The sequence below is a fragment of the Dendrobates tinctorius genome, unplaced genomic scaffold (genome assembly GCF_039654945.1).
Source record: "Dendrobates tinctorius isolate UK_male_01 unplaced genomic scaffold, ASM3965494v1 ptg000008l, whole genome shotgun sequence".
Classification (NCBI taxonomy): domain Eukaryota; kingdom Metazoa; phylum Chordata; class Amphibia; order Anura; family Dendrobatidae; genus Dendrobates; species Dendrobates tinctorius.
The window spans coordinates 13,863,103-13,890,268 of record NW_027361676.1 but is presented as its reverse complement, the minus strand read 5'-3'; the positions used below and the strand labels follow the sequence as shown (position 1 = coordinate 13,890,268).

The 27,166-nt window shown below is 44.7% G+C and overlaps 1 protein-coding gene across 3 annotated transcripts in view; it reads left to right on the top strand.

The window, feature by feature from the left end:
• Nucleotides 1–27,166, top strand: part of TMEM154 (transmembrane protein 154) — a 99,686-nt gene that overhangs the window by 21,942 nt on the left and 50,578 nt on the right. The window contains exons 1-4 of one of the 3 annotated variants that reach the window (XM_073576368.1): nucleotides 3,006–3,154; nucleotides 3,261–3,528; nucleotides 7,662–7,689; nucleotides 23,790–23,872. In XM_073576368.1, the coding sequence (XP_073432469.1) occupies nucleotides 3,261–3,528; nucleotides 7,662–7,689; nucleotides 23,790–23,872 (379 nt within the window). In that variant the 5' untranslated portion in view covers nucleotides 3,006–3,154. Of the gene's footprint in view, nucleotides 1–3,005; nucleotides 3,155–3,260; nucleotides 3,529–7,661; nucleotides 7,690–23,789; nucleotides 23,873–27,166 lie in introns of those variants that run through there. The other 2 variants (XM_073576364.1, XM_073576371.1) reach the window with 2 other exon arrangements.

The following is a 27,166-nucleotide window of genomic DNA, read 5'->3' as shown; positions in this document are numbered from 1 at the left end:
GCAGAAGCAGTTTTTTTGTCTTCTTCCCTGCCTAACGCTCTCCCTACAGAATCAGCAGCAACCTCTCCCTATACTAAGATCGGCAGAAGTAAGATGGCGGTCGGCGTGCACGCCCTTTTATACCCCCTGTGACGCCCACCAAAGCAAGCCAATCACTTGCATGCCCTTCTGAAAGATGGTGGTGACCCGTGCCTAGGTCATCACGTTGCCCACAGTGTCCGTGGATCCTGATTGGCTGAAAAAGAGCGCAAAACAAACTTTTGAAACGCGACTTTGGCGCGTAAGTCGCCGACCTCGTGGCCGACCTCATCCTAGGGTCGGGTTTCGTTTCATGAAACCCGACTTTGCCAAAAGTCGGCGACTTTTGAATTTTTTCGACCCGTTTCGCTCAACTCTAATGCACAGTACAGACCAGCGAGGTACAGGAGGGATAAACAGACGGTCAGACAAAGCCAAAGGTCATACACATGATCACAGTACAGTACCAGGGAGGAGACAGAGCGGATAATCAGGGCCAAGCAGAGATCAAAACCAAACAGACATAGGAGGTACCAGGCAGAATCCAAAGCGATATCCAGGGAACAGACCAAGTCATACACAGAGAATCAAGCAACCAGAACACAGCACTAACACACTCAGGGGTCACCACACAATGCCAAGGGCGAAAGTCTAACTGACAGGGATGGGAGCGTCCTGAGGCTATAAGAAGCCTCCCCCAGAACCAGGGAGAGGCCACAATCATAGCCCCAGGTGTGCAGGTAAGCCTGCATCGGGATCACAACCTTTAACCCCAGAAATGCCAGTCATCAGCACTGGTTCCAAACATTAACCCCACGTGTGCGAGTCAAACCCGCACTGAGATCATGACACTCCTCATTCCTGTTTCCTGCAGTGATCGTTCACTGATATTCAAATCTGTTTTTGCTGAGGGATCAGATTACAGCCGCAGCTTATATTGAGAGGGGAGGAGCTCGAATCACAGGAAGACAGGAACAAAGACGCCAAGAAAGTGCTGCAGCCGCTACTGTGAATAGAAATACGGTATTGTTATTCCTCATGTACAGTGGGGCAAAAAAGTATTTAGTCAGTCAGCAATAGTGCAAGTTCCACCACTTAAAAAGATGAGAGGCGTCTGTAATTTACATCATAGGTAGACCTCAACTATGGGAGACAAACTGAGAAAAAAAAATCCAGAAAATCACATTGTCTGTTTTTTTTTCATTTTATTTGCATATTATGGTGGAAAATAAGTATTTGGTCAGAAACAAAATTTCATCTCAATACTTTGTGATATATCCTTTGTTGGCAATGACAGAGGTCAAACGTTTTCTGTAAGTCTTCACAAGGTTGCCACACACTGTTGTTGGTATGTTGGCCCATTCCTCCATGCAGATCTCCTCTAGAGCAGTGATGTTTTTGGCTTTTCGCTTGGCAACACGGATTTTCAACTCCCTCCAAAGGTTTTCTATAGGGTTGAGATCTGGAGACTGGCTAGGCCACTCCAGGACCTTGAAATGCTTCTTACGAAGCCACTCCTTCGTTGCCCTGGCGGTGTGCTTTGGATCATTGTCATGTTGAAAGACCCAGCCACGTTTCATCATCAATGCCCTTGCTGATGGAAGGAGGTTTGCACTCAAAATCTCACGATACATGGCCCCATTCATTCTTTCATGTACCCGGATCAGTCGTCCTGGCCCCTTTGCAGAGAATCAGCCCCAAAGCATGATGTTTCCACCACCATGCTTTACAGTAGGTATGGTGTTTGATGGATGCAACTCAGTATTCTTTTTCCTCCAAACACGACAAGTTGTGTTTCTACCAAACAGTTCCAGTTTGGTTTCATCAGACCATAGGACATTCTCCCAAAACTCCTCTGGATCATCCAAATGCTCTCTAGCAAACTTCAGACGGGCCCGGACATGTACAGGTTTAAGCAGTGGGACATGTCTGGCACTGCAGGATCTGAGTCCATGGTGGCGTAGTGTGTTACTTATGGTAGGCCTTGTTACATTGGTCCCAGCTCTCTGCAGTTCATTCACTAGGTCCCCACGCGTGGTTCTGGGATTTTTGCTCACCGTTCTTGTGATCATTCTGACCCCACGGGGTGGGATTTTGCGTGGAGCACCAGATCGAGGGAGATTATCAGTGGTCTTGTATGTCTTCCATTTTCTAATTATTGCTCCCACAGTTGATTTCTTCACTCCAAGCTGGTTGGCTATTGCAGATTCAGTCTTCCCAGCCTGGTGCAGGGCTACAATTTTGTTTCTGGTGTCCTTTGACAGCTCTTTGGTCTTCACCATAGTGGAGTTTGGAGTCAGACTGTTTGAGGGTGTGCACAGGTGTCTTTTTATACTGATAACAAGTTTAAACAGGTGCCATTACTACAGGTAATGAGTGGAGGAAAGAGGAGACTCTTAAAGAAGAAGTTACAGGTCTGTGAGAGCCAGAAATCTTGATTGTTTGTTTCTGACCAAATACTTATTTTCCACCATAATATGCAAATAAAATGAAAAAAAAACAGACAATGTGATTTTCTGGATTTTTTTTTATCAGTTTGTCTCCCATAGTTGAGGTCTACCTATGATGTAAATTACAGACGCCTCTCATCTTTTTAAGTGGTGGAACTTGCACTATTGCTGACTGACTAAATACTTTTTTGCCCCACTGTACATAAGAAAACTCCAGACTGAAGACTTCTGAATCCTCACCGCACGCGCATCAGACCGGGTTCTCCGGTGCCGACAGCAAGATTGTGCAGTCACTTAACTGCAAGTATGTGTTTTGCTTACTTCTGGCCACATTCCAACTAGGCGTCCGCTGCCTTCCTGAATACAAGTGAACTGAAAGAGGATGAGCAAGTCTAGTCAACACGTGGCCGCATGTATACATATCGGAACTTTGCCCCCCACTCCTGACGCTGGCACCGGAATATGCTGACGCGTGTGGAACATGCGAGTGATGATTCAGAAGTCTGCAATTACATGGTGTGGCTGCAGACTTTCATCCCAAACTGGACAACCTCTTTAACACATTTCTGCACTAGATTTCTAATTATTGGCACATCAGATCTCTACAAAAAGGTGTAAGCACCTCTAAAGCCATGCAGCTAATTCCATATATAAAACCGCACTGAGCCAGTACAGGATTAAAAGGGGTAAAGTCACGAGACCACCAAAATTGTTGTGATTAAATAAAACTCCCTTTATGGGTGTATTAGGTTGGTTGTTGTATATGTATTCAGTCTTAGTGCTTACTTACAGATGGAGGAGACCAGCACAGAAGAAGAGCTCGCACCAACCAGCCAGACATACACTGTAGTTACAGCCGATGGAGACCAGACCCTGTCCACAATCACATCTGATGTAACCAGTGACTCAAACCCTGAAGTCACTGAAGCATCGGATGGCTCGGATTCAGAAGTGATGGCTATCCTGACATATGCTGCCCCTGCCATCATTCTAGTGCTGCTGCTGATACCCATCGTTATTTTCATCGTAAAGCGTAAAAGACGAAAAAAACTTCAAGAAGGTAAAATATGTCATTTTTTTAAATGATTTTCTGAACCTGTCTTCTGGGACATTAAGGCTATGTACCCACGTATGCAGAAAATTCCTGACAAAAGTACCCGGACTCCTTCCCAGAAAACACGCGTTTTTGCCGCGGTTTTTGCCGTGATTTTCTCCGGAGCATCCCCAGTCTCATAGAATATAATTGGAAATGCAGATTTTTCCACGAAATTAATGAGCATGCTGCATTTTTTTACCGCGATGCGTTTTTTTTTGCAGAAAAAAGCGCATCAATATGCACAAAAAGTGCGGAATTCATTCAAATGAATGGGATGCTTCTTGTAAGCATTTTTTAAGCATTTTTGCCAGTAAAAACGCAAAAAAAACCGCTTACGTGTGCACACACCCTAACGGGAATATTTTACCGTTATAGCTAATTATTTATGCAGATGGCAGTATTTGAAGTATATGTATTCTTTCTTTATTATCTGTATAAAACTGCATTTTCAGGAGGAGTAATGAAACAAGACTAACTGTTTACTGTCCATGTAAAAGAGCAATACAATCAGAAAAGAAGGTTAAAAATAACATTCAGCGGTGACTGTCCATTTTCTAAATTCTGGGCCCTTTTAGGAGATATGTGTTTAGAAAAGTGGACCTCAAATGTAGCCTATTATTTAAAATAACACATTCAAACAGTATTCCCCCTCCCTGTGTCCAGTACTGTCTGAGTCTCCACCACAGCTTTGGCTTCCGTGTTTTCATAGTCATATCGACTGTTCACATCACCTCTGCAGCCAGTCGCTGAACTCAGCAGGTCATGCTGACGTAGATGTTGTGAACCACAGTGATGATGTGAGCGGTCGATGTGGGGATTTGGGGAGGGAACGTATGATCTGATTTTGTTATTTTACATAATATGTAATGGGTCCAATTTTCTAAAAGTGGAAAACACCTTTAATAGACTGGGTCTCCCTTTCTGGATCCTCATCATCCACCATGGTAGAGAGTGGTGGCAAACAGAATCTCCTCCCGGGTAAGCAGGGTTGGACTGGCCCACCAGACTACCAGAGAATCCTCCAGTGGGCCCTCACTTCTCCTTCAGGAGATTACATAGTGCAAACCTTACCTCTGAAATTGGGCTCTTGAGTGGATAAGAAAGGTGGGCCTTCAGAATCAAATCCTCTGGTGGGCCCAATGTTCTTCAGTCTGACACAGCTCATGAATTATTCCCACAATATTAATTAGAGGATATTAATCAGAGGTCAGTGTCTTAAAATCCTACAAGAAATAAAATAGAAAAATACAATCAGTTTCAAAAATTGCACACCCCTGCTATCGTTCTCTGACAACACGCATGTCAGAGGCTGCTGCCTGCCTCGCTGCCAGGGCAGTTTTTTCAATGCAAGCTGCACATGCTCAGTAGATGCCTGCTAATTAGTGATGAACGAGTATACTCGTTACTCGAGATTTCCCGAGCATGCTCGAGTGATCTCCGAGTATTTGGATGTGCTCGAAGAATTAGTTTTTGTTGCTGTAGCTGCGTGATTTGTGGCTGCTAGACAGCCTGAATACATGTGGGGGTTGCCTGTTTGTTAGGAAATCCCCACATGTATTCAGGCTGTCTAGCAGCCGCAAAACGGCGACAGAAATGAAATCACCCGAGCATGCTCAGGAAATCTAGAGTAACGAGTATACTCGCTCATCACTACTGCTAATCCTTCAAAATGGTTATCCTCACCTTACTTTGAAGTGAGACCAGATGTGTCTCCCCTTGTCAACTCTGTCCCGGAGGCCTCCAGTAGATCACCGAGCAGGTGAAGAGTAACTAATTAATTGTCCATGGATATTACAGTGGTGATATGGGCATCATGGAGCTGAGACCATCTGAAGACATAGTTAGGGTACGTCAGAGCGGTTATTAGACTGCATGGAGGTTGAAAAAAAATAGTATATTTTGGGATACCCTCAATATTTTGAATGAGTATCATGTAATGTTTCAATATCCTTCTGGTGAAACTTAGGAAAAATTGATCTCTTTCTGAAAAATTACAACAGATTACATTTGATTCCTAGTGGTCCCAACAGGGGACACTTTTTGATCAACTTATTGTCAAAAGACTCTCCTAAGAAGTAAGATCTCTCCAAAGCAGAGGTTGTTTTAAGCCCATGTAGCGCCCCCAGGAGTATGGTCGCCACAGTGGCATTGCCTTCCTCCTAGGGAGGGTGATGTCATGCCTGGAAGCCAGAAGGGTCTCTCTGGCAGTTAACCATAACATGCAACACAGTTCCCACTCCGGGCCAACAGAGGGAGCTCTGAACCAATACTAAGGGGAAGAGCTTCTCTCTGGGGGCCAGAGGGGGAAATTAGTCAGTTAGTGTGAGGAGGGCGTCGTGTGCAGACGTGGAGGAGAAGAGCTGGGGAGACTGAGGAAAGTGGAGAGCTCAGTCCCAGTGATAGCGCATGATCTGGAGCCTGGTCTCCAAGGGTGTATGGATACTAACGGTCCTGCACCAGAAACCAGAGGAATAGGAAGCTGTAAATGCCCTATTCCCACATAATCCTCGGAGGCACAACAGCGACGGGTGAGCCAAGAGAGATAGAAGGCTATGGCTGTCTGCCATGCGAGTGGAGTGTGGATAACATCAGAAAGGAGAAACTGCATTGTAACTCAGTACTGGGAGTACTTCATAGAGAGCGCTAGTAAGGAGACTGCACAACCCATCTGCCAGAGTGATTCCTGATTTGCTTCCAGGCTAACCAGCTCCTGTGCCATCTGTACTCAGGACCCTGGACTGCATTTGTCAAGTAAGGTAAAGAAACTGCAACCTATTGTGTCCTTGCCTTCTTGCTGCAACCTCCCCGGCACTGCTACATCTCTGTGCCTGACACTGCACCTTCCTTCCCAACACCCACCTACACTGCCCTGGGACTACAGCCCTGCCTGTGGAGGGCTATAACATCATTGCTGCACTACACCATCTGTCCCAGAGGATCTGTCTGCAGCGTCGGCTTAACATTTGCCGAACACCACAGGTGGCGTCACGAATCATCTATTCATAAACTTTATTCCATCACTTCACTCCCTTACATGGACGCCCAGTGCCACGGACCAGGTCACCGCTACTGTGACACTTCCCAGTGAAATACCGGCCCGGTACCGAGTACCCCACTACCCTGGCGGGCAATCCACCCACACCAGCTGATTACAGGGCGATAGTTGTGAAACTGCAAAAAGGGGAGATACTGGTGAGGAACAAGGCAGCAGCCAGACGGCCATATATTCTCTCATACTCTGCCAGAGTTTGATCCGAGTGTCATCTTACAATGATCCAATTCTCTTGCATGGGAGAATGGGAGCACAGGTGCACAATTTTTGGACTGCACTCAGATGACATCCAAGTGCAGTCCAATGATTTACACATGCCCATAGACTTGTATGGGTGTGCATGGTCCTATTGTCGGACGCACTCAGAGCATTCTGCGTTTTTTTTCCCAATGCCAAATTGGGCCGATTGCTATCCTATAATACATTGGATTGCACTCGGCCGTGTTATATGCTAATGTGAGTGAGCCCTTGGAGTCGTTATCCAGACATTGGACAAAAGTCTGCAGTCACTATATTTGACAGTCATGATTCTACGGTGTTTCCCATGTGAGAGGGCGGCCATGTGACAACTACAATATGTGTTCAATAGAAGAGAATTGAGAGAAGTCAGATCAGTCTAGTCGCCCCATGACCAAAAGTATGTAAAGCGCATACATTTGACTGCCTCAAATTGTAAGAGTGTGTCAGCAGTCACATTAAGAGACGGCAGACATTTGTCCCAACTCTGGAGATCTGTAACAACTCCTCCTCTCTGCATTGCAGGATGAATTTTAAGATGGAAAAACTTTCTACATTTTTTATTTCACATTTTGTAAATGAAAAGAAAAAATGCACCAAATTCGTGGCAGCCACAAAGTGTCAGCCTGGCCATAGTGCTCACTGTTGTCATTTGCTTCATTGTTTCATTCTAAGTTTATTTTTTTCTCCTGTTGCTTTTCTATATAAGTTCAATTAAGGTATTTATACTAAATATAAATATGTACATTTTCATAAGTTTCTTTTCGGTCTCCTTTTAATTCTACATTTTCTGCCATAACATTTTTAGATTTGCCAGGAGACGAAGATGTGAAAAGGTAAGCTTTTATATAAAACTCCGGCGGATGTAGTGATTGTCTGCAGTGCCGCATTGTGTAATCCACCCGCATATATTCTGCAAGACAGAACTGGAATTGTTCCCTTGGCCAGGAGTTTAATGCTGGGTTACAGAGTTCACATTGTTAGTAGTAGTATTGCTAAAGGGGCATACACAGAGATCATGGGGTCCCATTGCAAAAGATTGAAGTGTAACCCCCCCCAAAAAAAATAAAAACAACTAGCTTGGCCTGTGTGAAATATTCGCACATTGGTCGTCGGGGGCGCAGGCAATTTCAGCAAAAGCAAGCTGGTCAAATGTAAATGTATTTCATGAGCTGATGAACACAGACAGGTATTTATATATGTAGATTGGTAATACAATAAATTGTTTTGATAAGTAGAGGCCAAAAAATGTTTTCCGGTTGAGGTGCCACCTGCAGGTCATTGTGTCTTTCTGCAGGTTTATGAAAATGAATGTTTAAGCTGTATTTAGTGATAAAATCGTGGACGTGTGGTTTGTTTGGCTATTTTCTTGCTTAAGGGAGCAAGTTTACCTTTCAAATGGTGTATCATTTGTGTGTGTGGGGTGAAGTAATCAGCGAAAAAGCAGTGCATGTTTACAAATGTGTTGGTAGTGTGCTTTGGAGTACTGTGGTGCCACCTGCAGGCCATTTTTCCTTACTGCAGGTTTATGAAAATTAATGTTTAAACTGTATTTTATGATCAAATCGTGGATGTGTGGTTTGTTTGGCTATTTTCTTGCTGAAGGGGGCAAGTTTACCTTTCAAATGGTGTGTCATTTGTGTGTGTGGGTGCAGTATGAACGGGAATACAAAGAAATCACCAGAAAAACAGTGTTTAGAAATAATACAATAGATGATTGTAACTAATATAATCAGAAAATAAATCATAAATGTGTGCTGTAAGTGAAAGCAAGCGAATAAACCTAAAAATATGTAATCAATGGTGTAGAACAAAGCAAAAGCTAGGCCCCTCAGATCTCAGGCCCCATAGCACATGCGTGGTCTGCCTCCATTGGCTTTATGGCACTGGTATGGCTTCTCTGTCACTGCCTGAGTCTCCGCCTCTGCTCACAGTGTCTGTCATTGTCTGCAGGGCTGTCGACAAGACGTCAGTGACCTGTGCTGGGACTAATTCTTTTTGATCTCTTTATTAATGACCTGGTGGATGGGCTGAGATTGATGTGTCAGTGTTTGCTGATGACACAAAACTATGGAGTCTAAGGCTGTGTTCACACGTCGCGGTTTTTTCACGTTTTCGCGGCGGTTTTTAACTTGCGATTTTGCCGCAAAATAAGCAGCATCCCATGCAATCCTATGGGATTCCGCAATGCTGTGCTAATGCTGCGGATTTTCTCACGGTGGAATCGCATCGTGGAAAAATCCGCAGCATGCTCATTATTTTGCGAAATCGCGACAATTCTGCCCACATAGGAATGCATTGTTCTGCTTACTTTCCGCATGTAGCTGTACCCACCATGCGAAAAGTAAGCAGAACATTTGCGGATGGTACCCACGGTCCGGAGGAGAGGAGACTGTCCTCTGGGCTGTGGGTACCATATCCCTGTAAAAATAGAATTAAAATAAAAAAAATCAGGTTATATTCACCTTCTGATGTCCCGCGCAGCGTCCCCAGGCTCCAGCGATACACGCGGCAGGTCCCGTTCCCAGTTGATGCATTGCGATAATGACCTTTGCTGAGGTCGCTGTCTCGCGATACTGTAGCGGTCTCATGAGACCGCGACGTCATCAAAGGTCATTGCCGCAATGCATCACTGGGAACGGGACCTGCCGGAGCATCGCGGAGGCCTGGGGACGCTGCACATGACATCGGAAGGTGAATATAACACGATTTTTGTTTTTTTTAATTATTTTTAATATTAGATCTTTTTACTACTGATGCTGCATAGGCGGCCTCAATAGTAAAAAGTTGGTCACACTCGTCAAACACTATGTTTGATGAGTGTGACCAACCTGTCAATCAGTTTGCCAAGCAATGCTCCAGATCGCTTGGAAAACGCTAGCATTCTGCAAGCTAATTACGCTTGCAAATCGCTAGTTTTTCCGAGGGAAAATCGCGGGAATTTAAAATGCGATTTTCCCACGGAATGGAATTCCAGAATTCTTAGGACTACAGAACAGAAGAAGGATTGAGTGTTCTTGTTAGGCCGGGGTCACACTTGCAAATGCAATGCGAGAAACTTGCGTGAGTCTCTTGCATCAATACCTGGCACTGCCGCCGGCGATTCGGACTGGAGCATTTAGCTGCATAGAAAGACATGCAGCTGCACATTCCGGTCCCGAGTGCCGGTGGCAGCGCCGGGTATTGATGCAAGAGACTCATGCAAGTTTCACGCATTGCACTTGCAAGTGCACTAGTGTGTGTGTGGGGGCTGCATTATACTGTGTATGTGGGGGCTGCATTGTACTGTGTGTGGGGGCTGCACTATACTGTGTGTGGGGGGACTGCACTATACTGTGTGGGGAGACTGAACTATACTGTGTGTGTGGGGCTGCATTATACTGTGTGTGTGGGGCTGAATTATACTGTGTGTGAGGGGGGCTACATTATACTGTGTGTGGGGATCTGAACTATACCGTGTGTGTGTTTGTAGGGAGCTGCATTATACTGTGTGATTGTGGGTGGCTGAATTATACTGTGTGGGGGTGGGGCCTGCATTATACTGTGTGTGGGGGGACTGTACTATACTCTGTGTGGGGGACTGCACTATACTGTGTGTGTGGGGCTGCATTATGCTGTGTGTGTGGGGCTGCATTATACTGTGTGTGAGGGGGGCTACATTATACTGTGTGTGGGGGTCTGCACTATACTGTGTGTGCGTTTGTAGGGAGCTGCATTATACTGTGTGATTGTGGGTGGCTGAATTATCCTGTGTGGGGGTGGGGCCTGCATTATACTGTGTGTGGGGCTGCATTATACTCTTAGGGGGCCGCATTATGCTCTATGAGGGGACTACATTATACTCTATGAGGGGGGCTGCAGTATACACTATTAAGGACCATGGGGAGTGCATTTTACTATATGCATTATATGGGACCTGCATTATACTGTATCGAGGACTATCTTTACCAATCATTCTTCCTCAGCTGGAGTAAGGGTGTGTGCACATGGTCAGTAAATGATGCCGGTTGGACGTTGCGTACTTGTACAACGTCCAGATGTTACAGCATAGTGGATGTGATTTTAAGAAATTCTATGCCCACTATGCGTGCACCAACGCCCGCAGCTCACCCGCGGAGACGGACATGTGGCGTGTCTCTCCAGAACACAGCAAGTCAATTTATCTTTATCTGTCTCCGCAAGATAAATTTCACCCATACAATGTATTGGATGCGGTGATTCCACATTTTTCAATGAAAACAAAGGATTCACCTGCGTTCAATAGCAGCGCTTTGAATGGAGCGGAGCGGATATTCTTTATCCCACTTTATGTGGTTCATAGTTCTCAATACAGTTGTATCTTTTATGAAATTGAGAGTTCTTTGTACCAACAAACGCAAGTGTTCATCTACCCACGAGCTTAACCCTTCATTAATGGACCCTATCCCTGTTATAATGGTGGAGGAAAAATTTCTTTGTGGGTTGTCCATGCAAGATATTGTCCATGAAATCAATTCTTTATCTTGTATAATAAAGATATTTAATTTCACTCCTTCTATTAGGTTGTTGAGAGTTTTGTTTTGTCACATCTCTGTAGGATTTTAAATTAATTTCTTGTATATCTAGTTATTATCAAGAATTTTACTGTGTTGCATACATTTCGTTATTGATGATCACTACTAGTTTTGTTTTTTTATTAACTTTATTGTGTAAATTAATACATTCTTTTTCAACTATCATTTGGATTGTATCAATCGCAGTAACCCTCAATTTTTTTGGGGGGTAATAATAGGGATTTTTTAAATTGACACTAATTAAATGCTTAGTGATTTTATTTTCTTCATCATTATTTTCCTCTTCTAATTCTTGTAGCACAAATGTTCTCTGAAAAAAAAGTCGATTGATAGTAAAATTTCTAGAAAATCTGTTAACAATCAATTAATGTCTGAAATAAGTAAAAAGTTTGATTTGGAACAAAATGTAGTCCTTTGGAAAGCACCTCATATTGTTCCTTAGATAATATGGTAGGAATAAGAACCACTACATTTTTGTCTGAGGTCTAAGGGGTAAGGTTTCTCCTTGTGGAGAGTGACATACCAGCTCTGGCTTGTCAAGGTAAAGAGGATTATTCGCCGTGCAATGCTCCTCTGGGAAAATAATATGCAAATTGCCTCTTCAGAGTAAAAGAGGACTTGAACTTCATAGCGCCACCTGTTGGTAGTAGCGATCCTACAAGTCACAATCAACCCTTTAACGAGACTTGTGATATGACTTAGGATAAAAGCCAAATCAGAATCTCAATTTGCAGACACGGTGTTTCTTTTTTTTTTTAAACCATTCAGGTTAGTTATAAACAACTCAATATAAGCTGATCAACTTAAACGTCGTTGTTTCAACTCTCATCATCATGGTTCATATTTATTTTAGTATAACAAACCAAGGGTATACACAAAAGACATCCTGAACATCAATAAACATCACTAAAATTCACTGATATTTGATCAGGTGCTGCCATTTTTTAAATTTCCAGACACCCTCTGCATCAGAACCACTACCGCCTTCGCTGTCTAATTTATAAATCAAGTATAATCTAGAAAGGATCATCCTGACTCACTTATTCACAGAAACATGCTTCTCTTTGAAAATTCCTAAATTCCTCATATCCCACAAACTCTGCATTACACAAGTCATAATTAACCATAGGATTCTATTTTTCACACGATGCACCAATTCCAAACACTGCAACACGCCAGTCAATAAAACTCACACCCGCTAACTCCTTACACAACCCACCTACACACTTCCACACACTGCACGCATAATCACAGTCCCACATAGTATGCCACACAGTCTCACATCCACCACATCCTTCCCTCGGGCACACATCAGTTCTGGTCAGACCTCGTCTCTTCTGAACCTGTCGCACAGGCAAAATATTGTGCAAGGACATCCATACAATATCCCTTTGTCTATTAGACATCCCGTGCGTTCCCAAACTCTTCCATGCAACCGAAACTTCATTCCCTCTCAACCCCACAATATTACATTCCACATCATTCTTACGTATTATTTTCATCACATTCTTAGCTATTCTAAAATCATTCATTGGCACACTCAGTAAATCATGCTTCCTCACAAACTTCTCAATCACCTCATACCAGACCAGACACTTGAAAGCAACAGGCACTCTAGCATCCCTCTTTCTCCAACATAAGCCATATAACATTCAACCAGCAGAATAACTTGCCATATACGCTCCCTTATTTCCTTTATTCAGCAAAATAACAACAGTTTTGATATACTGAAGCCCCAGAAAAATCTCAATGTTTGGAAAGGCCATGCCACCATGGTGACACGCCTTGAAAAGACTCTCTCTCTTAAGTTTCTCTATTTTACTGCTCCAGAAAAAAGTAAAAACTAACTTTTCCACTCTTTTTATTTTCTTACACGACGGTGGAAAAACTGTTGCAATAAAAAGCAAAATCGGAAGAATCACCGCTTTTATGACCAAAATCTTACCACTCAAGGTCAAGTCTCTCAGTCGCCAAAAATTTATCTTACGCTCTATGCGCAATCCACACCCCTCCCAGCTCTCCTTACCTTCCAAGCCTTATTAAATAATACTCCCAGCACTTTGATAGCACCCTCCTCACACTTTACCCCCTCCATTTTAACCCCGTCATCCCCAAAACATGTAAAACTACATTTATTCCAATTCACTCTAAAGCCAGACGCACCACAGAAAAACTCCAAAAGCAACTTAACCCTACTCATAGACGCAACACTTTCACTCACAGCCACAACATCATCCATATATCCAAGAACTTTCACATGCTTCCCACCACTCCCAGGTACCAACAAACCTCGTATCATTTTATCACGTCTCACCAAGCACAACAAAGGTTCAATCACACATACTGCCTTACACCAGACTTAATATTCACTTTCTCACTTAACCACCCATTAACAAGGAACTCAATTGACACACAATCATACAAAGACATTATCCCATTCACAATTTTTTGAGGAAATTCCATTCTCTCCAGAACTTTAAACAGAAACACATGCGAGACCCTATCAAACGCTTTCTCAAAATCAATTGACAGAGCCATACACTTCCGTTTCCTTCCCATGCAGTCTCCAATCAAATCCCTTAATAACAATAAGTTATCACTCATACTTCTTCCAGGCACAGCACACATGTGATCCTCATCCACAACACTACCAATCACCTCACGCATACGATTCGCCAACAATTTGCTGTAGATTTTGTAATCTGCGTTCAGCAATGTTATAGGTCTCCAATTCTCTAAACACTTTCTCTCACCTTTCTTATACACAAGCACAAACACCCCCTCTTTCATTGATTCACACAACTTACCATTCTCCCATATATACTTACATATCTCAGTCAAATCAGCACCCAGAAAATCCCACGCCTTCACATAGAATTCTACCGGCAATCCGTCTTTACCTGGTGTCTGATTCTTTTTAGCACTCTTCATCACGTTTTCCACTTCATCCATAATCACATCCTCATTCAAAATATCACATTCTCCACTATCCAACTTGTTCTCTAACCCATTCAGCACTTCTGAAACAAGACCAGAATCAATCCATTTTTTATCATATAACTTGCTATGGAACATATTCACCTCCTTTATCACATTCTCACCTGACACACACAAACCGTTCCTATCCAGGATTTTATCCATATCAACCTTTCTCCCATTCATTTTCTTAAAAAAGAACCTCGTGCACTTTTCATCTTTCTCAAGATGTTCTATTTTGGTGCGATAGATGATTTCTTTCCCTTTTTCATCCATAACACGCTTTAATTCACTCTTTGTCTCAGCCAGTAGATCAGACACATCCATCCCACTTTCTCCACACTTCCATAACCAGTCTAAGCACCTGTTTAAATCATTAAATCTACTCCGATAAACAGCAGCTTTTTTATAGCCCCATTTTTTTAAGAATTTTTTGCAGCACACCTTAACCCAGTTCCGACATTCCAGCACACACGCAAAATCCCTCTTACATACTCTCCACTCCTTATACTTTATTTTTAATTCATTCATCACATCCTCATCTTCTAATAATCTTACATCTTACATTCAGCTTCCAAACCCCACCCCCATACACACGGTCATCAATGGCACTAAACACACCTCTCAAACACTCATGATCAGAAAAAGGTACAGCATTTTGTTCAAAATTCATACACAACATATTTTTGGAAAACAACATTTTATCTATCCTGGATGCAATACCACCCCTATCAGCATGGTACATTGGCAGTGGTGGGATGCCAAATTTCAGAGCAGCAGCATCTAGAAGGGAAAAATCAGAAATGAGATTGGATAAGGTTACCAGTTATGTCACAATTTCCAATTAAAGTCTCCAACTAAAACTGTAGGCATTTTGCCCGGAAGAAACAAACTTAATTTTTCCAAAAGAGCCAAATGCTCCTTTTTCCTGTCGTGTCCTGATGGACAGTACATATTAATAATTCTAGCCCTCCACCCCCTCTAGCTAACATGTGCAATTATACATCTACCCACCTCTACCACTGTGTAGCTATCTAAACTAATCTCCCTGTTACTCATTAATATCCCTACACCATCATTCCTATTAACACATGAGCCAGACCATACATGCTGTCCATAAGGCCAGTCCTTATCGCGTGGAGCATCCACAATCCCACATTCCTGAAGACAAAAGATGTGAGCGTTCATCTGTTTAATATAATCTAGAACGATTGCCCTCCTGAACTTGGATCTAATTTGCCTGACATTCAGGGACGCAATCCCCCAACCAGCTTGGGGAGTCATAACATGACTGTGTTATTTACATGACGACAAACACGCCACTTCCTCTTCAGCCGTTTTCGCCTTCCATCTGGAACTGCAACTCCTTGAAACTGTTTACGTCTGCGGGAATGCCTAAAAAAGCATTGGGGTCAGGAGAGAAGATATTCTGAGGGTAACTACGTTCACTCACCGGACTTAAATCAACTTCACCGGGGTCTGCCCAATCCGTTCTGGGCTTCTTACAGAAAGTTCCAGGCTCCTCAGAGGACCTCGCAAGAGTGAAGTCACCTTGATCTCCACAACTGGCCAACTCCTCCTCAGTAGCAAACCAAGATACACTGGGGGTATTGCCAAGAGTACTCTCCAACTCCCCCCCCCCCACAGACATCAGTCTGATGAGGGAGCTCACATTCAAAATCAGCAGCTTCCAAAACTGCCACCTCTGGGCTGGGAGACTCCGTTTGGGGCAGGGCCTCCTCATGTGCATCCATGATTTCAGGTTCCTCAATAAGAACCTGTGGAATGTCAACAACAGCAGCAGGGGGTGCAGCTGCCCCTCCTGAGACCTCAGCGTAAGACCTAGGACCGATCCTGGCCTTAAGGCCCCGTCACACATAACGACTCACCAGCGATCCCGACAACGATATCAACGTGTCAGGATCACTGGTGAGTCACTACATGATCGCTGGTGAGCTGTCAAACAGACAGCTTCACCAGTGATCAGCACAGCAACGCCGAGCGCGCGGCGTCACTGTGTTCGTTAGTAAGCAGCGTGCTGATGCAGGGAGCTGGTAACTAAAGTACACATCGGGTATCCCTTAGACATGCGTCCCTTAGATACCTGATGTGTACGTTAGTTACCAGCTCCCTGCATCAGCGCGCTGGTAACTAACGTTCGTCCCTTGGATACCCGTTGTGTACGTTAGTTACCAGCTGATCGCTGGTCTCCCGCCTGTCACATGCAGCGATGCGTGCTGGCCAGTGGGAGACCAGCGACCAAAGAAAAGTCCAGGGCTTTCCTACAGCGATCAGCAATACCGGCAGGGGGGCTGATCGCTGTCACACACAGCAATCTCGCTGGTGAGATTGCTGTTGTGTCACAAAACTTGTGACTCAGCAGCGATCTCGCTAGCGAGATCGCTATGTGTGACGGGGCCCTTACAGTCCCGATACTTATGGCCCTCCTCACCACAAGCATTACACATAACAGGATTTGTGCAAACTTTTGCCATATGGCCAGAAGCATTGCAATTCCTGCAAGTTGGCATCTCCTTGCAACTATCCTGCGTATGCCCAAAATTTTTACACCTCCTGCAATACATCAGGGCATCTGGAAAGAAAAAAAATCCACTATTTTTCCCAATTGAAAAATTAAGAGGGGGGTAATGGATGCCTCCTGGACCTTGGGGATCCATCCCAAATCTCACAAAAAATTTGTACTTCCCGGTCCAGAGCCCTTCTCCATTCAGGACACTGTGGGAGTACTGAACATAAATGCAGTGTCTTTTCAAAAATAAAGCAATGTCCTCCAGGGAAACAAAAGGGTTGTGCATGAAAACTACAAGTGGGATATCTCCCTTAGAGTACAGGACAGTAAAAGTAAGACCCTCCAGCAAAGGATTTGCAACTCCATTTTTCAGGGCAGTAAGCAAATTCTGGCAAGCCGCCATAGAAGATAGCACCAGTACATACCTGCCTTCCCTCCTAAACTCCTGCAGGCATATTATATCAGACTTCCGAATCTTCAGGATGTCATAAAACACCATGTTGACCAAATATCCCAGTGAAAAATGCAACTTCTTATCTTCAGCGATGTCAATCCTGAATCCATTTTTGACCCGGCTATCACCGGTCCCAGAGAACTGAAGTTGGACTCCCATCGTCGACAGCTCCAAGGATCTCCTCCCCGAATCCTCCTGGCTATCTCCCAAAAGCAGTGACCGGCTTAAGCCACCGAAGTGGCGATGCTAGAAGGCCAAGAGAGAGCACTCAAGGTATTCAGGAAACTTTGCCCCTCGTCAATGCAAAGTGTGAGAACTGATTTGGCTAGGTGAGAGGCTCTGGACTGAGGTCTAAGGGGTAAGGTTTATCCTTGTGGAGAGTGACATGCCAGCTCTGGCTTGTCAAGGTAAGGAGGCTTATTCGCCGTGCAATGCTCCTCTGGGAAAATAATATGCAAATTACCTCTTCAGAGAATAAGAGGACTTGAACTCACTATCGTTGCTGTTGTGCCCCCAAATCTGGTGTGGGAATAAAGTGGTGACAATTTCTATTCCTCCGGTGTCTGCTGCAGGACCATTAGTATCAATACAACCTCGGGGACCGGACCCCGGCCTTGCGCTTAGAACTTGGGAAGGGTTCTACTCTAACCCTAATCCTTAGTTCTCTTCTTCTCCTCACGTTCCGTACTAATCCTTTCCTTCTTATGGAGAGTCAAGCTTTCTATCAAAGTCCCTTTCCTGTGCCAGCGGACCCAGGTCACTGAGGTCGGCTGCAGCACTTCCTTCAATCCATCCCACTCAGGGGATCTTCACTCACAGACTGACCTCGTCAGACTCCTTTGACAAACTGCCTGAATCCTAAACCCTTCCCGCTCATTTAGTGCAGACTAAACTCCACCCGCCTCCCAGCACGCTTCGTGTTCCAAGCAGGGAGCCACCAAAGGGTGTTTTGCTACACTACTGTGTTGTGTGGGATGCAGGTGTTGGAGTGTGGTCAGGTGTCTCCACCTTACCTGAATGGTGGGGTACCACACCTCAGGAGGAGGTGCAGTACCTCTGTGGCGACTGAACCCTCAGGGGCGCCACATACACCCCGTTAAACACAGCACATCCGCGGGCTGTAAAAGAAGCAAAGATGGGCAAATACAGGAACATACAACATTTTGTCATGCTAAATAAACAGTTCTTATCTAAACTTCTCAATGTGGGAGGCACTGAGTCTTGAACGTTACAAACATTTTAACTAACTATCTATATTTTACTACAGTTCCTAATTCAAAAGTGCTATTTCAAGTATCATTAACATATTTCTTCATCATCTCTTCTTTCACATTTTCTACTTCCTATTATTAACCTTAAGTGACAACCGCTGATGCCTGGTTCGTCACCTGCATTTTTTCAAATCTTTATCTTAATTCAAATCCTTCATCTCTTTATTAAAACATTCCTACTAGTCATTGCTATTACTAGATTCTATATAAAGCTGTTCTCTAACTAATAATACTTTCATAAGGCACATTATAAAATACTTCACATCAAAACTTCAATAATTCTTGTAAGTGCTGGACACCGCTCCCAGACGGGATCTCTTGCATTGTCCTTTTGGTGGGAGCCATGCTCCAGGTGAGGTAGTCCTTATTCCAAAAAGGGCTACGTAAAACCAAGAGAAGGCACCTAAGGAGGTGCAACTATATACATTAAAGTTCTGGATCATTCAGTGTCCATAATCTCCTCAGTTCAGTAAGAAAAACGCTGCCAATAAAACTGGGCAACAAAACTGCAATCAACAGGGAAACAGCATGATAACAAAAATAGAAAAATAGAAAAACAGGCACAATGGTGCAAATACCCTCCTGGGTAACAAAGTTAGTTAGTTATCTTTAGTGTTGGTGGTCCCCTCCTGGGGTACTGGAAGTTGAAGACTTGGGCTGCTTCCAGGGAAGAACTTGTGAGCATCCTCTTCCTGCTTGTGGGTTCACATTGTGGGTTCCACACCCATAGGAGGTGGTGGCAGCTGGGTGGATTGCTGCCTTAGGTACAGCGGGTGCAACTACCTGTACCATAGGGTGGCTAACAAGTGTGGATGTAGTCTGTCTGACCTTGGCAGGTGTGATCATGACAGTGGGAGGTATTCCTGCCGGTGGGACATAGGCCTTCTCTTTCTTGTAGGCCGCAATAAAATCTTCGGGGATTCAGCGTATGTTCATGGCGTACCAGCCACGCAACCCCTCATGCCGGGTAAAAGTAACGTATTCCTCCGGTTGCAAGTCTCTTGCAGGATGTCCCTTCCGGAAGTGTGACTCCACATCCCTCCTACTGAAGAATAGGTCACTGATCCGCTTGGGTTCCGCGATAAAACCAAACCCCCGCTCATGGTTCACATTGAGGACCTGTTCCCATCCGACTGAGTCCGGGGACCGTAGTGACCGGCATGGACCTTTTCTTTCCGGTCCAGATCAGGGCCCTGCACAGCCAACCTCCGCTGTTCCCGCTCTCTCTGCTCGGCTTCCAGCTGGCGTAGGGTCTGCTGACAAAATGACTCCGTCTCCTCTTCCCGGGATCTTGCTTTTACCCACCGTGGACAAGGGTACTACCGCTGGGGCTTCAGGTGTTTCCCCCCAAGGGCTCAGAGTCCCAGTCCCAGACAAGGTCCAGCACGACCTGTCCGGACGCTGCAGCAGTTACATACCCCGAGGCCTTCCCAGGTGTAGGGACAGTGGACGTACCTGGGGCCTTCTGGCGTTGCTCCGGCTCCGGTGCAGGGTTAGAACGGCAATCATTGGCAGGAACATCCACCAGAATAGTCCATTTGGCTGTCGGAGGCGGCGGTGGAGCAGATGGCGGCTCCGGGTCCGCAGGGGTCTCCGGTGGGACCTGTGCAGCCGTGTCAGGTCCAGGTAGGGGCTCAGCTTCCTCCGCCCTGGCTCCCAGGTCCTCTGAGAGCTCCTCCCGACTGCCCGCGCTCTGCGGTGATGGCAGCGTGCAGGTGGGGACAGGCGCTGCCAATGGCACAGCAGCGGCTGCAGGCTTCACAGGTGCTGCCGGCAAGAAGTCTTGTGCAGCGGCGGCAGGTACCACGGGTGAAGGTACCGGCATGACAGCAGCGATAGCGGGTACCAATGGTGAGGGTACCGGACATGGAGGTACCGATGGTGTGGGCCCCTCCCAGGCGTGCTGCCAGTTCAATATCCAGAGCGTCTCCTGCCTCAGTCGTACACGGTGTGTCAGCTGGGCTATCTCGGCCTCCAGCTGCTGGCGGTCCATTGTGGAAGTCGCTCAACCTCCTTGTGCTCTTTGGGCCTCTCTCCTTCTTCCATCATGGCGTTCTCTCTCTCTTCTTCTTCCTGTCTGGACTCTTTTCCCGCCACCGGCCCTCGCTCCTCCTTCTGAGGGCGGCGTCTTCTTCCTACTCCTCCATGCCAGGCCAGTATACGAACACCTCGGGGGGGGTGGGCCATGTTGCAGTTGCATAGAAGTTCAGGCAGGGGAGGCCCAGGACAGTTCGCGGTCTTTTCTTAGGACCACCCATACTGTCACGCCCTTCTTCTCCGCGCCGGCGGCCATTTTTAGAGTCCATTTTACAGTCTATTAATTTGGTTATTCTGCACATTTTCAGCAATGTTTAAGTCCAATAAATCTTAGGCACACAGAATCTGGTGGCACCGGGCTTCGTCATCCTGTTCGTGACGCCAAGTTGGGTCGCCCTCCCAGGGCCGTGGGGTACTCGGTACCGGGCCCAATGAGCTTCAATGGGAGTTGTCATGGCAGCTGGGACCCGGCCCGTGGCCCTGGGCGCCCATTGTAAAAAGGGGGGAAAGTTCAGTGTGCTTATGATGATTAGAGTTTATGAATGAATGAGTCGTGACGCCACCTGTGGTGTAGGGCAATGAAGATGTTAAGCCGACGCTGCAGACAGATCCTCTGGGACAGATGGTGTGGTGCAGCAATGATGTTATAGCCCTTCACAGGCAGGGCTGTAGTCCCAGGGCAGTGAGATGAAGTGACACGTAGATGGTGTAGTGTCGGGCGCAGGGGAGGTAGCAGTGCTGGGCAGGTTGACGCTGGAATAAGTGGAGGACTCCAGGGCATGTAGTTCCAAAGCTTTACTCACAGTCGGTTGTGGCACAAGAGCCCGCGTCCGTGCTGTGTCCTCCGGGTCAGGAGCTCAGCCAACTTCCAGGCAAGATGAAGTACTCCTTTCCAACACTCCGCCAACTTATGTGCCTTTTCTGAATGTCTCCCTCTTAGCGCCTTTAGTGAAGTACTCACAGTACTGAGTTACACTGGAGTTCCTCCTGTCAGATGTTCCTACGAACTCTACTTGTACGGCAGACAGCTGTAGCCTGCTTCGGGGACTCCTTACTACCTAGTTCCAGCTCACTATCGTTGCTGTTGTGCCCCCAAGTCTGGTGTGGGAATAAAGTGGTGACAACTTCTATTCCTCCGGTGTCTGCTGCAGGACCATTAGTATCAATACAACCTCGGGGACCGGACCCCGGCCTTGCGCTTAGAACTTGGGAAGGGTTCTGCTCTAACCCTAATCTCTTCTTCTCCTCACGTTCCGTACTAATCCTTTCCTTCTTATGGAGAGTCAGGCTTTCTATCAAAGTCCCTTTCCTGTGCCAGTGGACCCAGGTCACTGAGGTCGGCTGCAGCACTTCCTTCAATCCATCCCACTCAGGGGACCTTCACTCACAGACTGACCTCGTCAGACTCCTGTGACAAACTGCCTGAATCCTAAACCCTTCCCGCTCTTTTAGTGCAGACTAAACTCCACCCACCTCCCAGCATGCTTCGTTTTCCAAGCAGGGAGCCACCAAAGGGTGCTTTGCTACACTACTGTGTTGTGTGGGATGCAGGTGTTGGAGTGTGGTCAGGTGTCTCCACCTTACCTGAATGGTGGGGTACCACACCTCAGGAGGAGGTGCTGTACCTCTGTGGCAACTGAACCCTCAGGGGCGCCACATACACACCAGGTTGTCAATCATATTGTTGTGGGAATGCTTCCAATGAGCATTGGCCTTGATTGACAGTGTTCACGCCATTTTTGCCAAGCTCCTAAAAAGTGTAAGGATCTGGGGTGTGACAGGGCAAATTGACCCCCCCCCCTTAGGTCAAGTTCATGACGAGCAGTGACGTTCCCTACATCACATATCTTAGTTCAGTCCCTGACTGGAGTAAGATTTGTTGGGAAGCACACATGGAGGTGCCAGACAACCCTGACCTGATTTATTAAGTGGTTTGTGCCACATTAGTGAATCAGGCGCCTTGCACTCTACCCTGCCTCAACATAAAGACTGGTGTGAAAGAATCCAGTCCTAAATCAGAGCCAGGGTACGATATGTTAGACCATGTCCCTTTTTGACAAACCGTTGTATCCATTTTTTTTAATAGATATAATATGTACCTATTATAGTCTATGGTGCTGATTATATGTCTGGGATTTTTTTACAGTCAGTGCAAAAAAGTTATGTCCATATGTTTCCAGTATCATGGATGTAAAGGGTCAATACAAATCTATAGGTCCATGAAAAATGTTACCACACATGAATGGCATCTGTGAGTCTTCCTTGTTCTGTACGTGTTTAACATTGCATAGTATAGAAGAAGCTTTATCATTTTTTAATATATCCATCCGTGAAAAACACTGATGACACTGACAGTAAAAATGGACACACATGCTCTGACGGTATTTGGTAAGGAAGGGAGGCCTCAAACTGTCTCTGGAACGGGGACCTTGATCTGTTCCCTCCCCCACCACATGAGGAATGGGACAGAAATGTAAGGTAAACAAGACAGAAAGACAAAACAGTGATAACAGAAAATTTCTATCATACAAAAGCACTAACCAACAATAAGGAGTAGGATAGCGACAGGGAGGAATAAACTAAATGGGATCAGGGACCAGGAGATAAGCCCACACGTTCTACAGCAAACCACATAACGCTACTACAGCAATTCTATTCCAACCACTTCGCTTTAGCACACAGTACAGGAAGACAAATCTTTCACTGGCATTGACAAGAAGGTCTGACCAGTTTTTATAGAAAATGGTAATCACCAAATCAGAAGCAGCTGAAATGGAGCTGCCTAGAAAGGGTCATTAACCTCTTTAGAGGAAACTAAATCCAATTAATATGGACTCAAATCACACCATCTCTAAAAAGACGGCGATTCATCACCTGATTTGATTGTCTAACCGTAGATCTAACACCCTCAGGACACACATGGACCAAACACTGATGCAAAACATTGATGACACTGGTACCATTTTTTTCACACACGTGTTTAAACACAGATGTGTGCATGAGGCTCTCTATCATATTCCCATTCCTAGAGAATACAAGCCGATAAGATCTGACTTCCTAATTCTCAGTTCATCTTTTACTATTAATGAGCAGCTGTTTTCTCCATCTTTTCCAGTCCTATCTTTGAAGAGGACACTCCATCAGTAATGGAGATTGAGATGGATGATCTTGACAAATGGATGAACGACATGAAGAACAGTAAGCACTTCATACACATTTCTGTATAATACTATGGTATTGCAGGGTTTATCTCTGCAGCTCCAGCAGATACCCATTTATACATTATGTCATGTTTTTATATCACTTATCTCTATAGGGGCCGGTAATTTTGCTTTTGTTAGATAGCAGATTACTATGCTGTGAGAAGGTACTCTGCTTTATTGTGTTCGCAAATGATCACTTATTGAAGTATAATTCTGACTCATACCCTGTAAGCTAAAAATATAAATGTATCCTCTTACTGGAGACAGCATATAAATGACTAGTTCACATTCACACAAATGTGATATTAATAACGAAATAGACAAAAGCCTCCAACACTGATATTGATCAGTCTATCAGGATCTATTATCTCAAGCTTTTCCCTTTTTTTTTTTTACAATATATCGTCACTTTTTAGTTACAACCACACAGGGTTAATCTGCAGCAAAATCCAAAATGACACTATCCGCACCATATCTAGCAGATTTTGTTGTGGAACGGTTGCAGATGCGCTACGGCTCTCATTCTTGCATTGTGACAGGTGGAATCTACAAAGGGAATCCGCAACATAAACTGACTATCTGCAGATATTATATCCATATTGCAGGTAGGTTTATGCTGCAGATTGTTTATTCAATGTACAGTTAAAGGGAAGCTATCATCTGAAAATTACTTGTTATTTTAAATCATGTTTTTGTGTTACATGTATTTAAAAAGATATCTATTAAAAACTAAATTGGTAATCTCACAATTTCAACATTGACCACTGGGGCTATTTTAGCCTCATACTGCCTGTCCTTTTAGGAAGAGTTTTCAGCAGGCTCCTTATCAGCAGAGGCAGGATCACAAAAGATAGGTAACAGCTCTATACACTGCTAAAAAAAACTGATCCAAGTTTAACAGGCAATGTTACAGTTGACCCTGTTCCCGCTCCCTTCACAATAACCATTAGATGTTTCAGTACAAAATATAAGATTAAAATCTATTCGTTGTGGCTATGAATGTGTCAAGAAAAATGGAGGAGTGGGCATTACCAAAGTTGAAGGATTAGGCCACCACATGCTCATATATGCATGAAATACACATGTAGAAAAAAAGCAAAAAACAGTGGGAGCATATATGGGGTGAATAAATACTTTTATTTATACCAAATGCCCCAATATACCAAACAATGAAAAACACGAGAAAGCATGAAAAAAGGGGAAATCCATAAAAAGTTAAACCTTCCATGCTGTGTCAAACCCACCCACATAAAACAAGAGAAATTTCTCCCCAAATGGTTACTGAGTATATCAAGCATAAAATATGGACATTAGTAGTCAATAGAGATATCCCATAAGAACCCATATATACAGCTAAAATATAAACGAGAAATAAATTAAGTGAAAAATATAGTATATAGTCTTGTGAGTGGGTGAGTAAGGAAAGGAAGAAAAAAGTTATACCAAACAATGCATATGTTGTCCAGAAGTATGATCACAAAGGAGAACTCTGGTAGAAGTGGTCAAGTGGAGCTTAGCAGGAAGGACTCCACACTTATCATCCACCTTCTGCAGGCTTCCTTGTGAAGTACCCACTCTTAAGGAAGCCTGCAGAGCCCTGACAGTATGCCATTATAATAATAATACATTTTATTTCTATAGCGCCGACATATTCCGCAGCACTTTACATTTCAGAGGGGACATGTACAGATGATAGACATTACAGCATAAAAATAATCACATAGATCATAACAGATACCAAGAGGAATGAGGGCCCTGCTCGCAAGCTTACAATCTATGAGGAAAAAGGGAGACACGAAAGGTGGATGGTAACAGTTGCCCTGATTGTATGGACCAGCTATAATGTTAAGTGTGTAACAGTACAGACACAGAGGGCTAATGGATGCATAAAGCATGTGGGAACATGATGCGGGGAACCTGGTTATGGTAAAACTTTTGGCTGTGCCACACAGGGATAGATTAGGTTAATGTGTTGAGGCGGTAGGCCAGTCTGAATAAATGCATTTTCAAGGCACGCTTAAAATTGTGGGGATTGGGGACTAATCGTATTGACCTGGGAAGTGCATTCCAAAGAATTGGTGCAGCACATGTATAGTCTTGGAGACGGGAGTGGGAGGTTCTGATTATTGAGGATGCTAACCTCAGGTCATCAGCAGAACGGAGGGCGCGGGTATGATGGTATACTGAAACAAGGGAGGAGATGTAGGGTGGTGCTGAGCCATGGAGAGCTTTGTGGGTGAGGGTAATAAGTTTGTACTGGATTCTGGAGTGGATGGGTAGCCAGTGTAATGACTTGCACAAGGTAGAGGCATCGTATAACGATTGGCGAGGATTGTGATACTAGCTGCAGCATTCAAGACAGATTGGAGGGGGGAGAGTTTGGTAAGAGGGAGACCGATTAGAAGAGCGTTACAATAGTCAAGACGAGAATGAATAAGAGAAACAGTAAGAGTTTTTGCAGCGTCAAAAGTAAAAAAAAGGTCGGATTCTAGAAATGTTTTTGAGGTGCAGATAATAAGAGCGAGCCAGTGATGGTATGTGGGGGACAAAGGAAAGATCGGAGTCAAGTATGACCCCAAGACAGCGGGCATGTTGCTGGGGAGTAATAGTGGAACCACACACTGAAATGGCAATGTCGGGTATAGCTACATTAGTAGCGGGAGGAAGTTTATCTCTGTGCATGTGGGTTGTTATGGGTCGTCTATGATGACTAGTACTCATATTTTATGTTTGATAAATCCAAAATCCAAATCCTGTATTTACAATAGTCCATTGGTTGGAGGAATTTCTCTGGTGGGTAGGTTTGAAATAGCATGATGATTTATTTTATCAATGAATTCCCTGTTATTTTTCATGTTTTTAAGTGTTTGGTATTTGTACATTAATGAGAAAAAAAATGAACTTTTTTGAATTTACCAAATGGCTGCAATGACAGTCGGGCGTCTGTTGAAGACCTATAAGCTTGTAGCCTGTGGTCGGACTTCAAAGGAGACCGTGATTTTTACAATATACAGTGGGTACTGTGAAGCAGCGACTGAAGTCATATGTGAGGGTCGCTATGTGTCCCCCAGAATGCGCTCAGAAGCGTATTAGATCCGCTGGAGTGCCCTGTCGTCCCAGCAGTGTGCCTGTGGCTCACAGGGCAGAATAAAAGTGAGTTTGAGCCTGGTCAAGTTATTTGGACCAAGGAGTTTATTCAGGAAAACCTGGTATGGGCTTTTATTTTTGAAACGGACTGCAGGAAGGTAGTGGGATCCGGTCCGTTTCCTCCAGCCCAGGTCTTATAAGT